The sequence below is a fragment of the Osmia bicornis genome, chromosome 12 (genome assembly GCF_907164935.1).
Source record: "Osmia bicornis bicornis chromosome 12, iOsmBic2.1, whole genome shotgun sequence".
In the NCBI taxonomy this organism is placed as follows: domain Eukaryota; kingdom Metazoa; phylum Arthropoda; class Insecta; order Hymenoptera; family Megachilidae; genus Osmia; species Osmia bicornis.
Window position 1 is genome coordinate 3331628 of NC_060227.1, and position 16016 is coordinate 3347643.

Here is a 16016-nt window from a genome sequence, read left to right on the forward strand (position 1 = left end):
AGATATTTTTATTCTCATTTAATTGTGTACTATCATTCTCTAATGTATTCATTAATAGTACTGATAAATGATATTTTTCTTTTATGCTGCGTCCATTTGCTAAGTCATTACTGGTCGTGCTGATAATTATTGACATACTCGATAAGCCATTAGTTACACCATGTATAATTTATATAATTTATCTTTTGAGAAATGCGAGTCATGTATCCGATGCAATGATTTGTTTCTTTATTTAAAAGAAAATAAGTTTATTGTAAAAAAATTCAATCACCAAGATATCTGTAACTTGAGATTAATCTCCACTGAATAAGTATTTGTCAATCATAGTTATATAATTGTACATGTCCAGCAGAACTTATATCAGTGGCACATAGGAACTGGTAGCATTAAGTTCCAAACTATGGCAGTGTTAACTTCCTTTCTTTTGAACTTTGGCTTTACAGTGGTCGCTCTTTTAGCGATTCTCGTTCTTTATGTGAAATATAAACGAAGTTATTGGAAAAGCCGAGGGGTGACTTCTGTACCGGGTCACTGGTTGTTCGGCAATGTAAAAGAGGCTGCATTACAGAAGAAAAGTTTTGCAAATGTGTTCGGTGAATTGTATCAGCAAGCCTCAGAGAAGGACGTCGTTCTAGGATTTTATATTTTTCATAAACCCTTTCTGTTAGTGAAAAGTCCGGAACTGATTAAACAGATTCTAATCAAGGACTTTAATATTTTCCCAAATCGTCATTTCTCTGCCGGCTCGTTCCACGATGAAATCGGTAACACAAATCTCTTTACCATTCAGAACCCTCCATGGAAACATCTCAGGTGCGTTTAAAATCACTATTGAAACTATCTCTTATTGATAGGAATACTCTCTTGTTTCAGGACCAAACTTTCACCTATATTCACCAGTTTAAAACTAAAGAAACTTTTCCATTTGATAGTGGAAAATTCTGAATCAATGAACAAATATTTAGAGGATCAATTTTCAAATGGTACAAAAACAAAAAGTATCCTTTTAAGAGATGTTACCTTAAGATATACGACTGATATCATATCCAATATTGCTTTTGGAGTTCAAGTGAATTCTTTTAATCCTGATAATACAGAATTGTTTGAAAAAGGTATCTTTGTAAAAATATTTACAAGTTTACTTATTCCTCTTTGAGATAATCTGATCCTTACGTTTCTTCTTTATTTGAAAGTTCAAGAGGGACTAAATTTTTCCATCAAGCGGGGCATACAATTTGCCACAATGTTCTTCTTCCCATCCGTTGCACCATTTGTGGGTGCTCAAATGTTAGGCTCATCTACTGATTACTTCCGTAAAGTATTTTGGGATTCCATGGATGCTAGAGAGTTGAACAAAGTTAAACGAGGAGACTTGATTGATTTGTTAGTAGAACTAAAGAATGAGAAACAAGACAACGAAGACTTCAGTCAGTGAGAAATAGTTGACACTATATTCATTCCACTGTAGCATGTTGTTTATTTGTAAAATATTTATAGAATTTACGGGTGATGCACTGGTGAGCCAGGCGGCTATTTTTTTCATTGCTGCTCGTGAAGCTAGTGTAACAACCATGTGCTTCACCCTTGCTGAACTTGCAAAGCATCCAGAGATTCAGAAACGAACGAGAGCAGAAATTTTAGAGAAGTTAGCAGAACATGGAATGACGTACGAGGGTGTTCGGAGCATGAAATATCTTTATCAAGTAATTTCAGAAACTCTGAGGCTATATCCACCAGCTCCGATCCTTGACCGAGTTCCAATTCAAAATTACAAGGTAATATCTTTTCACTGAAATGCTTTTTCCCTGTGTAATCGAACAAGGAAAACTCCAGCGTCAATTTTCCTTATCAAGCATATCGTGTTTACACACGTGATGCTATTATTGTCTATTAAGGTCTTCACGTCATTGCGCAATTTTTAGATACCAGGAAGTAATATAGTTATAGAAAAAGGAACGCCTGTTTACATAACTCTGACCGGTCTCCAACGTGATCCAAAATACTATCGCGATCCTCTGACTTACAATCCTGATAGATACAACGAGGAGAATAAAGATGAAATTTCACAGTGCACGTATATACCCTTTGGCGATGGTCCACGAGCTTGCGTTGGTAAGAAAAGCTGTTTGAAAAATCGTATCGTTTTTATTCATTAAAATATGGCTTACAGGTACACGGCTCGGCCAGTTACAGAGTGCGATAGGTATACTGACGATAATTAAAGATTATGAAGTTTCATTTGACTCCACTTGTAATTGTGAGATCGATAACCGTAACGTATTCTTGTCACCCGTGGACAAATTCAACTTAAAATTGACAAAACTTTAACAGGTGTTCAATCGTAAATGATTAAAAAAAAATAATTAATTTGTTCGTGATAATATATAAGACGTTATAAATACAATTTAATAGAATAATAAATTCATTTTATTTTTTGTATATACAAACATAAATTTTTAATAATATCATACAAAGTATAAAATAATGTTACTTATTATTATTTTATTTTGGCAGTAATGTTAAATACTTTTTAAACTCGGGTATTACACACTCTCGAGGATTCAATGGCGTTCGTGCAGTAAGATAATCGCTCAAATATTGTGGCATAAAACAAAGGATACCTTTGCTGGCTAACATTGCCCAATCGATTGGTTGACTAACTTGTCTGACATTTACGAAGCAATGAGTAATTTTCTTGCCCGTTGGACTTGTGTCATAAGGTGGTCTAAAAGAAAAACCACATGGATTATTTTAATAACGAATAACCAATGAAAAATCTTAAGTATAATTACCTTGCTTGAACAACTCTGCCCCCTCCAGCTTCGATTAATCTTTTGAATTGGTCGTACTTATCTCCGGCGACTAGAAGCAATGCAACCATGTTATCAAAGGGCCCGTTTGGTTCTTTGAGCAATTTCAGTCTCCACCTGTATGCAGCTGCTGCAATAGTTTCTTCAATTTCTCCATTTGGAGCTGGTATAACATCTTTACTTTCTGGATTGCCCCATTCATACTTTTCTTCCTGTTAATAATCCAGTGAAATAAAAGAGATAATGTTACGGGTAAGAAGTTGAACTATAATAAATTCATGATACTAACATCTAGAAACTTCCCTTCCTGTTCGGAATCTCGTAGGTACATACAATGAAGAACCCACTTCCCAGATGCTATACTACCCAACATCTTTTCATTTCTTGATGGTCTGATACAAAGCAAATGTGTCGCTGTAATATCAAAAGTGGGATCCGAAGATACATCACCTCCCAGGTCTTTTATTACTTGTTCATATGCCGTTCTATCCTGTTGAAGTAAATATGTTAACAAAACATTATACATATATGTAATACCAATCAACATACCTTTATGCCTGAGAGCATGAATTTCGGCCTTTTCAGAGGCTCAACCTCTTCCACCGATTCTTCATCGGTCTGATCTGCATCGGGATCATTCTGATCAACATCTTCATTCTCCTCTTCGCGCATTGTCAACTATAATTCAAATTAACATCAATTATTATTATTCAAGGTAAAATAGACTTGTTTAACTTACTCGTTTTGCATGACTCGGATCCTCCCATACAATGGCATCAACAGGTTGAGAATCTTTTGCAATAACTATACAGAAATTATACGTTAAATAGACAACTGAATATTAATATAATGATAGAATATACTTACATTTCTGTATGGGATCAGAGGGTTCTGTATTGTACGCGTTTGCTTTTTCTCCAGAAAGAGAATACCTATTTTCAGGGGTGCTCGATGTTCGTTGTAGTATTTGATCCAACTGGGCAATTTGCCTATCATATAAAATTATATCCATGTATAATTTATATAAAAATCCCTACGTATCAACTTACATATTAATTGCATTATTTTCTAGGGGACTATTTTCGTCGGTAAATTCCAATTTCCTATTAATAGGTGCAATATCAGTTGCTTTACAACTATCATTTTCTGTTTCTCCTGGTTCTACTGTTTCCTTTGTTTCTGCTAATGATTGATCATTAGCAGTAGATAATGTTTCGTCTGTGCTATCCTGTTACAGTTAAAGATTAAAAATCTGCAATTGTTATAAGCATCTATACGTAATCAAATGTATTACCTCCAAATTACAACTTTGTTTCTTTAATTTTTGCCATAATTGTTTCTTCAGTTCTGAAAGAGGCTGTAAATTTCGTCGTATTAACATGTATGCGTGTGTTAAAAATGAATATATGATTAGAATTTACAAAATACAGACAGTGCTGAGTGCTCTTTTCTTCAGAGGTGGCTCTTCTACTCTCAAATCCGGGAAGTTGTCAACCCATTTGATCCAACCTTTTCTAGTATCTGGAGAAGGATCTGGCTTGAATACTTGACCATATGGTGTTTCTGGTGTAGAAACGTGAAACGGCGACTGAGGAGTTTTATTCATAAGTAGACTGAGTCTTTTATTTATTAACGGTGTGTCGCCGGAACCGCTCTCTTGACTCTGCAATATAATTTTTAAAACAATAACCATTATAAATCGGTATTATAAATCGTTCCCAAACAGCATATCTTTACTTACCTCTAAACGAGATAAATGACGTTTCGGGGTAATAATATTTTTAATTGCTGGCTCGGTTGGAGGTCCCATTTGACTCAAATTGGTTTTAGATAAACTTGTATTTAAATTCTCCGTTTGATCTGGCCTTTCGGGAGCTTAATAACGAAAAACATTTAAATAATTCAAATAATGATGTAACTCTAAGTTTCTCATACCTATAGTTTCCCCTACAAGGAATGGAGTTTCATCAACGCGTTTCGACTGAGCCGCGCAAGATTTTAACCAGTCTGCAGTTACAGCTGGTAATTTCCATTTCACCGCTGCATTATATTTATTGCCCTCAGGTGTTGGACAAACTAAATGCGTGCTTCCATAAGTATTTTTTTCAATATTAGTCTTACGGACGAATATATCCTGAACCCTAAAACCAATAACGATTTAGTACTTGCATTTATTACAGTTATTCGTTAGTTAACAAACAGTAATACATGGCATCCAATTCCGTAGCTAATGTTGCAAGGTACGTTCGTTCTACACCGGTGTACATGCTCATTGTGATAACACAGCCTGATAATGGATTCAAATATTTCTTTATAGACAAAGGCCTGTGATAGTACATGATTTCAACTATTTGTTCTTGATTTACACAGTCTTCCTGTAAACATTATTACCAATAGAATACATTAAAATTATCGAGGTTTATGGGGAAGGAAACTTACGATGAATAAATCAGTGACAATTTCATTCACTGTATGTTTCAAAGTTGCACCACATTTTGGTACAACACCATAATCTGGGATACCGGAAAACGTACTTGAAACTACTTGTCCACCCATTGCTATTATAGTTTCGGCTACGTAACTATCTTCGTCATTAAAACCAATTACCACAAATGTAAGTCCTATAAAATTTCTATACATTATTATATTTGAATTACTTATTATACATCCGTTAAATATGTGTTTTAAATTACCTTCAAATAGTTTGTCATTTAAAGTGGACACCTGACTGATAGGTACCGAGCTATCGTCTGCTAACTTGCTTTGCGCGAATGATCCCTTCACATTTTTCTCCTCCTTTTTATTATTATCAACTAAAGTTTTATTATTAGTTTCTTCAGTGATGGGCGTCTGTGGCTTTAGAAACTCCTGCAGCGTGTTTTCATTTGCCACAACTAAATCGAAAATCATAAATAAATTATATTTATGTTGCAATTACTTTGTACATAAAATATGCTGACGATCATTAAAAACCATTACCAATTGTATCTTGAAGATACTGTTCGAGAATATCAGATGTCTGTTTCTCATTTTCTTTTTCTATCATCGATAGTTTCCTATCTATATCGAAGGCTGGTATGGAAACCTTCCTTGGTTTTTGCAACATTTGTAAGTTCTATAAAAGTATACATTTATTAAATACATCTTACATGATATTTCTTTATAATTACCTTTTTACTTAATGGAGACGGAGGTTCTGGAGCTTTCTGCATTACACTATGTAGTGCTTCAAATAAAAAGTTTTCCTCTGGTGCAGGTCGTTTTAATTTAATGCTTTGCTCAAGCCATTCTAAATTTAATATGTAGGGGCTAGATAAAATAACCATGGTGTTAAAATATAAACATAAAAAATCTAATCAAGACATTAACTTAATACCATACCATAATCCTTTTGACTTCATTAATTTTAATTCGCTGCTCGCTTTGTTTTCGTCTCCCACAATAACGTGCGTTAGGACGTCCGATATATCGTCAAGACGTGTTGCGCTACCTACATTCAATATTTTATTAATTTTGTCCCTTTGATTAGCGGCAAATCCAGCAAGATAAATCTGTAAAGTGAATAAAATTAATGGAAAAAATTACATAGTATTGAGAACTAACGCGTATTTAATTTACGTACGTTGCATCCATCTAAAAACGGACCAGCCGATTTTGCTTCGCTGAAAGTAAGCCTATCCAAAACTGTAATAGCAAAAAATATAGAGTCGAATGTATTAACAGGATAAATAATTTTTTGTGTACTTTATTACTAACCATTAGCAGTATTATTAATAAAGTGCTCCACCGTAGAAACACTACTCATTGTAGTAGTTAAAGTCTCATCTACACCGTTAATTTGTTGTAAATCACATGGTATGGTACTTATAGCAGAACAGTTAAGACTTTCGTACACTGTCACAGTTTAAAAAGTAGTAATATTAGTTACCAAATTACAGTTAGGTATTACAGTGTCAGTAAAGTATTTTTACCGTTTGATTTTTCAGGAGTAGAAGATACTTTTAATGATGTAATCAAGTAATCTTTAAAAGGTAAAGCATAGCCCACTTTTAGGCTCTCGTATACCCAGTCCGGTGTTAAACAAGCAATGTTTGCTTGTTTTGCATACTTAAGTTTATCGCTTATTGGACTATTTGTAGGAGCTAATACAACTTTAACTTTTGCACCATCTAAGGGACCCATAAATGTCTAGAAAAATAACGATGCAAGCAATAAAATAGAATACTGAAAAATAAAATCATTCTATAAAATATATCATACCCCTCCATTATCATTAATTAAACGTTTAATTTCTTCTTTCTGACGTTTTGGAAGGTTTGTCGAAGTGACGACTAGATTGAGAAAAACAGGTGCTTTGTATTTATTAAAAATACTATCATCTGCTTTAATAAAATCGTTTAAATTTGTTTTCCAAATTGCTTCAACCCATTCTTTTGTAACTATTGGTATCTGCATATCTATTGCAGTCTGTTGAAAAGGGGCAAGTATTACAATAATACTGATTTAAGTGATAGAATAAATTCTACTTACCTCATATTTAGCAGACATAACAGATCCTGTTACAAGGTGTGTAACACGACTGCGTAATTGTTTTGTAAAAATACCTCCCATATACTCTACTAATTTTGTTATGTGTTCCTGTAACCATAAGATTTTTAAATGCTTGTACATTAATGATTCAGTAATAGCAATTTTTAAAAATGTACTTTTTCTTCTGGAGGTAAACCAGAAGCACATACGCAAAGACCTCTCATAGCAGTTGTATATACTGGATTATTTCCTTCTGGAATTGGTTCTCCATTAATAAAACAAACTAATAAACATCTTGGTCCCACTATACTGTCAAAGGTAACTTACAATTAATATCATACAATAAAATTAATTATAGAAAATATCCTGTTAACAGAAGATTCTACATACGGACACTTGAATGTTTTTAATTTATCAAATGCGTCCCCTTCAAATTCTTCCATTACAAAAACATCATTTTTAGCAGGTTCCATTTTACTACATTTCTTGTCAGTTATCCATCTTGGTTCCAAATCATGCTCGCAACATTTCTAAAAGAATCATTCGTGTATTTCATTTTTATACTTAAACAAAATTTTCATTCATGTTAATGACTGCTTACTAACATTGTATGCATGCCACATTTCTTCAGTACAATCATTCTCAGATTCATATTTGCTTGGTATAATAAAATAAAGATTCACGTCTGTATCAATTTGGCTTTCTTGATTCATGCTTTGATTAAAAGTTTTTCTCCAAAAGTCTCTTACATAAACTGCTTGAAGTAGTCAATAATTTTCAACACAATAAAATGATTTGTTAGCTTTCAAAATAATACTGCCTTCACTTCAACCAATGATTACAGATAAAAAAAGATTGGACATGCATTTATTCTCCAGGGGACATGATTTTGGGGGTGCCAGACACCCCAAGTGCACAGTTGGTATATCAATCGTACCTGTTTTACCAATTTCACCTTCACCACATCTCACACTGACGACCGAAAATATGCAATTTCGACTCCTTTTGATTCAGTTAAAATTAGCCCAAGCCCAATACATCTTATCTTATATATATAAAGTGCAAAGCGTCCGTCCATGTCACTTTTCAACTTGAGAACTACTAGGGTTCTACTTTATACGTCGTTCGAAAGATCTCGCTGACTATCCACTAATTCGAACAAAGGTAGCTGGCTGCGGCACCGTTATCAAAGCGAAATGAAACATCATCAGTCTTATAGCGACCGCCGAGGAGTGCAGATCTACCTGCTAAACATACATATATCCTTATTTTATTTTCTGCGTTCATTTAATTTGCTGTATTTATCTTTGTAACTTCTTGAATAAACTCCTTAGGAGGACGAACGCGTCGATTTTATTACTTCCGTGTGCACCCTCTACATCCCTGATTCCTTTGCATCTCTGCACCCCTTATAAAACTGCATTACTGCCTTCCTTACATCTCCGTATCTTTTACATCACTTAATTCTTTACATCCCTTACATCCCTTATGTCCCTGCAACCCTTATAGCACTACATTCCTCACATCACTGCCTTCCTTACATCTCCGTATCTTTTACATCCCACCATCCCTTACATACCTGCATCCCTTACATCCCTTATGTCCCTGCAACCCTTATAATAAATATATTACAAAAACTGGTTCGGGTAAAGGTAAGTAAAGGTAAGTAATTTTTGAATTTTTAAATTTTTGAATTTTCAATTTTGGCCCTCTAGCGGCAAAAATGTGAACTAAAATTTCGACCTCGAAACAGCGCCATCTGGGGACCAAAAAAGGAACTAAATCACGCTGAAATTTTGGCCCTCTAGCGGCAAAAATGTGAACTAAAATTTCGACCTCGAATCAGCGCCATCTGGGGACCAAAAAAGGAACTAAATCACGCTGAAATTTTGGCCCTCTAGCGGCAAAAATGTGAACTAAAATTTCAACCTCGAATCAGCGCCATCTGGGGACCAAAAAAGGAACTAAATCATGCTGAAATTTTGGCCCTCTAGCGGCAAAAATGTGAACTAAAATCTCGACCTCGAATCAGCGCCATCTGGGGGCCAAAAAAGGAACTAAATCTTGCTCGATTTTTGGCCCTCTGGCGGCAAAAATGCGAACTAAAATCTCGACCTCGAATCAGCGCCCTCTGGCGGGGAAAAAAGGAACTAAGTTTGTAACGATTTCTTATTCAAAAAGAGCTTACGGGAATGACGGATGTGAAAGATATATGGGATGAGGGGATGTAAGGGCGCAAAGAGGTAAGGAAACCAGGGATGTAAAGGATACAGTGATGTAAGGGATGAAGGAATGAAAAGATTGCAGGGATTTAAGGGATGAAGTCATGTAAGGGCTGCTGAGATTTAAGGGATATAGAGATGTAGAGGATGCAGGGATGTAAGGGATGAAGAGATGAAAAGAATGTAGGGATGAGAAGAATGTAGGGATAAAACGATTACAGGGATGTAAGGGATGAAGTGATGTAACGGATGTAGAGATGTAGGGGATGTAGAGTTGTAAGGAATGCAGGGATGTAGGGATGTAGGGGATGTATGGACCTTGGTCCATAAAGAGTAGGATTGGCATAAATAATAACTGGGAAGGGTGTGCCCACAAGGCCCATAAAGAGAAATAAAATAATAAATAATTAGGGAGGATGGAGTTGTCCCATAAAGGAGAATAAAATAATTAATAACTGATCAGGGTGAGCTTTAGTCCTTAAGGAAGGATAAAATAATAAATAACTGGGAAAAGTGAGGTGGTCCCCATAGGAATGTTAAAAAAATAAATAAAAGGGATGGTCGGCCGAGGATCAGAGGAGGGATACAATCATAAATGTTATTCCCCTTCGATCAGCTTATTTAATAAGCAAAGAAAATAAATAAATAAAATTAAATAAACTCGGGAAAGAAATTAGAGGAAGATTATTGTACTGGTTGCGCCCTTTTCATACGGACCTGACTTTATTCACGTGTGTACGGGACCCGGCTATACTAATGACACCCTTGGACACAGACCTGATATCATCCTGGGGTGTTAGGGACCCCAAAGCACCGGTGAATCTGCATACCGAGATATCATCTTGGGGTGTTAGGGACCCCTGAAACACCGACAACACTTTTTGCATACCGACATTATGGCATCTGGGGTGTCAGGGACCCCGGTGACTCTCTCTACGCACCACCAAAATATGATCCTGGGATGTTAGGGACCCCAAGCACGGTTGATACTACGCATACCGATATTATGGCATCCGGGGTATCAGGGACCCCGTAGCTAAAATGTACGACCCATTGAAGCTCATCGAAAGGAAATAACATTACGATTGTATCCCTCTTCTGGGCCTCGGCTGTAGACCCCTTTTATTTCACTTTTTCCAATTATTTATATAATTTTATCCCTCTTTATAGGCCAAGGCCACCCCTTTCAGTTAATTATATTATCCTTCTTTATGCGAATCTGACACCTTTCCGCCGTACCCTGTTGCAGTACTATAATAAAGCAGATGGCGTTCGTTCTGCAGGCACAAATTCAAAACCCCTTGAAAACAAAGGCATGTCTAGTCTCCTGGTATTTGGGCTAAAGCTGATTTTTTAAAATGTAGTATACACGTGTGATTTTTCTAATTCGTAATTATTATATAAAACGTAACTAAAACATGAACGCTAGAGGAGCTGAAATGGCTAATACCAGTTTAAACAACAGTACTCCACAAGTACAAATAAGATTTATTACGAAGCAGGAACAGTAAGTACATTTTGTGGTTATTTTTATAATAATTAGAAGGTTAATTTATTTTATTACAGTACACAATGGGTCAAAAAAAAAAATTTTTAATTCTAGGTATGCTGTACCAGATTTTCCACTATCTGTTCACACAAATATTGTGTCAAGTGAACTAAATACTCTTATAAATGAACTCTTAAAAGGCAAATTCCCATCTATTCATTTGTTAATAAAGTTTAATAATATATGTATACTTAGAAAATGATTGATATGAATTTCAGAGTCAACTGATGTTAAGAATGATATAGAGTTTGATTTTCTGGTATGCTCCCAGTTTCTACGTACTTCGTTATCTGAACATATAGCAGAGAAAAATGTTTCTACAGAGGAGGTGATAAATATTGAATATGTTGAAAAATACCCACCACCAGAACCTCAGGACTGTCTTATACACGATGATTGGGTGGCTGCTGTTGATGTTTGTGAAAAATGGTTGGCTTTAATATGATTTATTTAAAGTGTACTATAATGCTTACAATAATTGGTATTTTATATAAAAAAATATGTATATTAGGATATTGACCGGCTGCTATGACAATACACTGCATATTTGGACATCTAAAGGGAAACATCATCTTGTTATTCCTGGACATACATCACCAATTAAAGCAGTGGCATGGATATCTTTGAATAACGATACCGCTAGTTTTGTTAGGTACTAAACGAATTAAAGACAAATTATTTTATAATGATTTTCATATACCTTTGGAACTTACAGTGCATCACAGGATCAGACAGCTATAATATGGGACTGGAATATTGCAGAAAATTCAGTAGAATGTATACATGTATGTAGAGGACACGAACGTGGCCTCGAAACTGTTAGCGTTAATTATGACAAAACGACAATGGCTACTGGAGCGTGGGATACGATGCTTAAAATCTGGTCTACGTGTAAATAAATTTCATTCGTTATTAGTAACTCTCGTTTGTTAAGATAAAAAAAGTATCTCATTGATATTAATTTTCTTAGCTAACCAAGATGAAAATGAAGATGGTGAATCCACTTCAAAGAGATTGAAGTCAGAACATGGTAAAACGAGGGTAAATGAAATGCATAAACATAAATGAAACACACGAGTACAATATAATTATTCATATCAACATGTGCATTTATTATATAGACACCTAAAAGGACCATGAAAGGGCATAAAGAAGCAATCAGTGGTGTTGTGTGGTCAGACAAAACAGAACTCATAACGTCTTCGTGGGACCATACGATAAAAATATGGGATTCGGAATTAGGTGGAATCAAGCACGAACTTGCTGGCAATAAAAGTTTCTTCGACCTAGATTATTCTCCACTAAGCCGTAACGTTATAGCTGCATCTGCCGATAGACACATTAGATTATATGATCCCAGATCTACAGGTTCCGATCTTGAACTGCTTTATTGAAAAATTAATGATTGTAAGATTTATTAAAATTACGTTTCTTTTAGAGGGAACACTTGTGAAATCAGTATTTACTTCTCACACCCAGTGGGTGCAGTCTGTGAGATGGTCACCCACGGATGCAAATCTTTTTATTTCAGGAGCGTATGATAACGACATGAAACTTTGGGACACCAGAAGGTTAGATATCAATTCTATGTAGACATTCACGCACAATGTACATTGATATTAAAACAGTGTCTTTATTGCAGTCCTAAGGCACCATTATTTGATCTATCTGGACACGAGGATAAAGTGTTATGTTGCAATTGGTCGAATCCAAAATTGATGGTATCTGGAGGGGCGGATAATACTGTAAGAATATTTAAGTCAAAATCTGTTGTTCGTTGATAATAAATTACCTCACACGAAATTTTTAACAACAAAGTCTCATGTATAGTGAAAATTAACAACAGTAGGCCCTTTTTTAAAATTATTTTAATATTTATTATACTCTAAATCAAACAATGTAATCGTCTAAATGAAACTCAATATATCGTCGTTCATATCGATCACAAACTCCGCAAGTTCACCGTCAAATAATTGAAAAAGAAAAAACGATCTTACTCTTAATTGCAACAACATAAAACTAAACGTGAATGCGATTTATATAAAGCAATGACAAGTATTTTCGTAGAAATAAACACATGTACAAAAAACGAAAAGAAAAGAACTACTAGTTCTAACAGAGAAAAGTATTTCATGATCTAAGAAAGATCTTTCAATATGAAATCAAAATTCGCACTTTTTATTTGAATGAGTTTCTTTTTGCGATGTCTCTTCTTCTCTTTAATTTTACCTTCTTATTTTACATCATTATAAAACCACCGCTTAATTGACAAAAGAAGAGATCTAGTAAATCGTTCGTACATTGCCAGCTTCTCGATTCATTTTTTCTCTCTTTTTTTTTTTTAAGAATTTCCAATTGTTTTTATTGCGCACAAAATTAAAGCGTTTACTCAAAATAGTACAAATCGCATGAGCGGTAAAGTGTTAAAAGTACTATAAGAAAAAGACTTTTTAATTTACCGTGTGTGTGTGTAGTCTCGCAAGAAACAATTCTACCGTCGATTAATATAGAGGTGGACGTTGGATGTATTACACAATAATTTAGGATAATGTGGGGGGCTTATCGTTATAACGTTTACTTACAAAGGACAATGTCGTTTCAGTCTATTGCACATGCTGTATCTCTACACATTAGCGAATAGTATAATTTTCCTTCCACCGATGTTAAATGGAGAATAAACTTGATTTCCCATCATCTTAAGCTCTCTTTCAGTCCTAGAGGATACCAAGAAAACGTCGCTGGGGATTTGTTAAAAAAGGCATATACAATAGTCGCTACTACTTGATTCGACAGAAGGCATAAGTGTTTATCTTTCAAGTGTCTCTTGGAATATGTGTAAATACATTAACTGATCTTTTGTACGAGAGTAAGTTTATTTTACAGACTTTTACAGTTCATTTGTTCCTTCGTCTCACAGATGTTGTTGTTGCCCTCAAACGCAAAAGGAAAGAAAAAAGGAGAAATGAAAATTAAATTCGTTCTAAAAACATCATATAACATTTAACCCATTCTAAAATGAGTATAAGAAAGATGTATCCCGTTGAAAATTATATTACTATTTGGGGATTCACTCTTGATGCTGAACTAAGGAAAGGATAAAAGAATGTGTTTCGAATAAATCCCCAAAACAGATCGTTTATTGATCAAAAATAAGGGACGATAATAATTAAGAATTTGATTCTTTCACTTTGAATATACCAAACCATACTTGTAAGTAACTCTAAAAACTGTTCGGTGCACGCTCCCCCATACAAAGTGTAGAAGAGTGACGTATCAGAGCGTGCACACGCAGTGTGCAGTTTACAGTAACAGTGTGTCTTCTGCAGTCTGTGTCATGTTATAGGCAGATGGTTTTTTTTTCTTTCTTTTAAAGTACGCATTATTTAAATTATGCATACACCTACACACCACATGCTCGGCTCGCACTTTCTCTCTCTCTCACACATATTTATTTTCACTTTCTCTCACATTCTTGTTCTTCTTTTTTTTTTTATTCGTTTTGCTGTTTCTTCGTTTTTCTTTTTCTTTTCTTTTCTCACTTTTTCTCTTTTTTTTTGTTTGTTTCTTTAGAAGACCCTATCTAACCCCCACATTATCTCACACAAAGACTAGCGTTTTTAAACGATCCAAAATAAACTAAGGGCACTTTTAGTGGCGTATGCCCTGTGTTCTTATTTCGAGATTTTTATTTTTTCTTTTCATGAAAAATCTAATTCTGACCGTTGTTAAACTTTGTTGGTTTTTTCCCTTTTTTTTTTGTTTGTTTTGTTTATTACAGCACCTATCGACTTCTAAGAGTCCCTATTTCTTAACTAGCTATGACACACTTGCCTTAATCTAGAAAAATTTTCATTACGTGCTATGCCTCGCCATCTTAATGTAATTTTCGAACCTATGCGTTCATTTTTTTTTTTTTCTTTTTTTCCTCCCTCGAATCGTTAATTCTCGTACGATTTTTCGAACTAACTTAATGCCTCGACATCATTTTCACTCTGTCTCTCATTCTCTCCCACACTCTCATCTTCAGTTTTCTTTCTCTCTGATGTATGAAACTCTTTTTCATATTCAGATTGGTCGCCCACCGCATAACAATATATCCTGGAGAGAAGAAACAAACAAAATTAAGGTTCTAGAGAATGACATGTTTTCGTCCGTATCTTGTGACGCAGAGATGATCAGGAGAAAGAACAAAAAAAAAAAAGAAAACGCGGAGAACATATCGATGGGAGGAGAAACGAGGAAAGTTACAAGTTAGAAGAGGGTGGAGGAGGAGGAGGAACAGGGAGGATGGAAAAATGTGTCCGTCTCTCGTTACAGCTAAAAACCTATTTCTTTTTTTTTTTTTCGCTTAACAATGTAAAACAATGACTTAAAACACCTCGGTGAATCCTAAGGACTGTACAAGTCGAAGTACGATGATGGCGTCGCGGGTCATCATCATCATCATCATCATCATCAGAGAAAACTCGGACTCGCTTAAGCCGATATTCGACTAACGTTTACGTTTTTTTGTTGTTTTCATTACTTAAAACATCCTACGATTTTTTTTTTCAATTTATTCTCATCTTCTCTACAATCAGCCTACGTACTACTAGTTTTAAATCTAATCTAAAAAGAGGCTACGCTAGAGAATTCTAGAGAAAGCTTACGGAAAGCAGCATTATTTTTTCTTTTTTGGAAACAAGGTTCCAAAAAAAAGATTGATTTTTCGTAAATCCATTTTTTCCCCCGGCCAGCCCAAGCACCCGACCCGCGGTGCGCAGCAAGCAGTCCTTACTATTTATATTACAGTAGATAATATGTTGTAGAATAATATATATTTATTAATATGAATAGCCAGTCAGTCTTGACGGGTACGAGGTGCATAGGCTGAACGGTGCCTCTTCTTTGTGTATCTGTTATTCT

The 16016-nt window shown here is 35.0% G+C and overlaps 4 protein-coding genes across 7 annotated transcripts in view; 2 read left to right on the forward strand and 2 right to left on the reverse strand.

Annotated features, from left to right (window-relative positions):
• Positions 1–353: 353 nt before the first annotated feature.
• On the forward strand, positions 354–2404 carry LOC114871298 (cytochrome P450 6k1-like). Its single transcript, XM_029177023.2, has 6 exons — positions 354–813; positions 874–1112; positions 1194–1427; positions 1498–1775; positions 1923–2112; positions 2171–2404. The coding sequence occupies exons 1-6, from the start codon at positions 401–403 to the stop codon at positions 2326–2328; spliced, it is 1512 nt and encodes a 503-aa protein (XP_029032856.1). The 5' UTR covers positions 354–400; the 3' UTR covers positions 2329–2404.
• Positions 2405–2432: 28 nt separating this feature from the next.
• LOC114871295 (DNA topoisomerase 2-binding protein 1) lies at positions 2433–8606 on the reverse strand. 2 transcript variants are annotated; one of them, XM_029177011.2, is made up of 25 exons: positions 7946–8606; positions 7731–7870; positions 7517–7649; positions 7341–7448; positions 7071–7277; positions 6782–6998; positions 6567–6704; positions 6433–6494; positions 6192–6361; positions 5981–6119; positions 5790–5925; positions 5504–5704; positions 5250–5431; positions 5019–5185; positions 4746–4951; positions 4552–4685; positions 4243–4473; positions 4105–4167; positions 3860–4038; positions 3678–3799; positions 3550–3614; positions 3360–3488; positions 3100–3300; positions 2793–3022; positions 2433–2725 (listed from the first exon to the last, which is right to left on the reverse strand). In XM_029177011.2, the coding sequence occupies exons 1-25, from the start codon at positions 8051–8053 to the stop codon at positions 2503–2505; spliced, it is 3891 nt and encodes a 1296-aa protein (XP_029032844.2). In that variant the 5' UTR covers positions 8054–8606; the 3' UTR covers positions 2433–2502. The 2 variants fall into 2 exon arrangements, with proteins under 2 accessions (XP_029032844.2, XP_029032843.2); XM_029177010.2 differs by having other exon boundaries at positions 5250–5704.
• A 2287-nt stretch (positions 8607–10893) lies between these two features.
• LOC114871366 (ribosome biogenesis protein WDR12 homolog) lies at positions 10894–15399 on the forward strand. 2 transcript variants are annotated; one of them, XM_029177171.2, is made up of 10 exons: positions 10894–11069; positions 11166–11251; positions 11330–11540; positions 11623–11763; positions 11827–12002; positions 12082–12152; positions 12233–12479; positions 12550–12682; positions 12754–12856; positions 13824–15399. In XM_029177171.2, exons 1-10 carry the CDS (start codon positions 10981–10983, stop codon positions 13827–13829), a joined length of 1263 nt encoding a protein of 420 aa, XP_029033004.1. In that variant the 5' UTR covers positions 10894–10980; the 3' UTR covers positions 13830–15399. The 2 variants fall into 2 exon arrangements, with proteins under 2 accessions (XP_029033004.1, XP_029033003.1); XM_029177170.2 differs by lacking the exon at positions 13824–15399 and having other exon boundaries at positions 12754–12914.
• Positions 14227–16016, reverse strand: part of LOC114871364 (protein alan shepard-like) — a 28857-nt gene continuing 27067 nt past the window's right edge. For both annotated transcript variants that reach the window (XM_029177169.2, XM_029177162.2), the window contains one exon: positions 14227–15209. In XM_029177169.2, the coding sequence (XP_029033002.1) occupies positions 15177–15209 (33 nt within the window). In that variant the 3' untranslated portion in view covers positions 14227–15176. The remainder of the gene's footprint in view (positions 15210–16016) is intronic.

Coding starts and splice junctions, on each gene's coding strand:
- LOC114871366 (XM_029177170.2), top strand. CDS start 10,981: ATGAACGCTAGAGGAGCTGAAATGGCTAATACCAGTTTAAACAACAGT. Junction 11,764..11,826: donor GATACCGCTAGTTTTGTTAG/GTACTAAACGAA, acceptor TGGAACTTACAG/TGCATCACAGGATCAGACAG. Junction 12,153..12,232: donor CAGAACATGGTAAAACGAGG/GTAAATGAAATG, acceptor TTTATTATATAG/ACACCTAAAAGGACCATGAA.
- LOC114871298 (XM_029177023.2), top strand. CDS start 401: ATGGCAGTGTTAACTTCCTTTCTTTTGAACTTTGGCTTTACAGTGGTC. Junction 1,428..1,497: donor ACAAGACAACGAAGACTTCA/GTCAGTGAGAAA, acceptor AAATATTTATAG/AATTTACGGGTGATGCACTG. Junction 2,113..2,170: donor TGGTCCACGAGCTTGCGTTG/GTAAGAAAAGCT, acceptor TATGGCTTACAG/GTACACGGCTCGGCCAGTTA.
- LOC114871295 (XM_029177010.2), bottom strand. CDS start 8,053: ATGAATCAAGAAAGCCAAATTGATACAGACGTGAATCTTTATTTTATT. Junction 3,615..3,677: donor CTCTGATCCCATACAGAAAT/GTAAGTATATTC, acceptor ATTTCTGTATAG/TTATTGCAAAAGATTCTCAA. Junction 3,023..3,099: donor AGGAAGGGAAGTTTCTAGAT/GTTAGTATCATG, acceptor GATTATTAACAG/GAAGAAAAGTATGAATGGGG.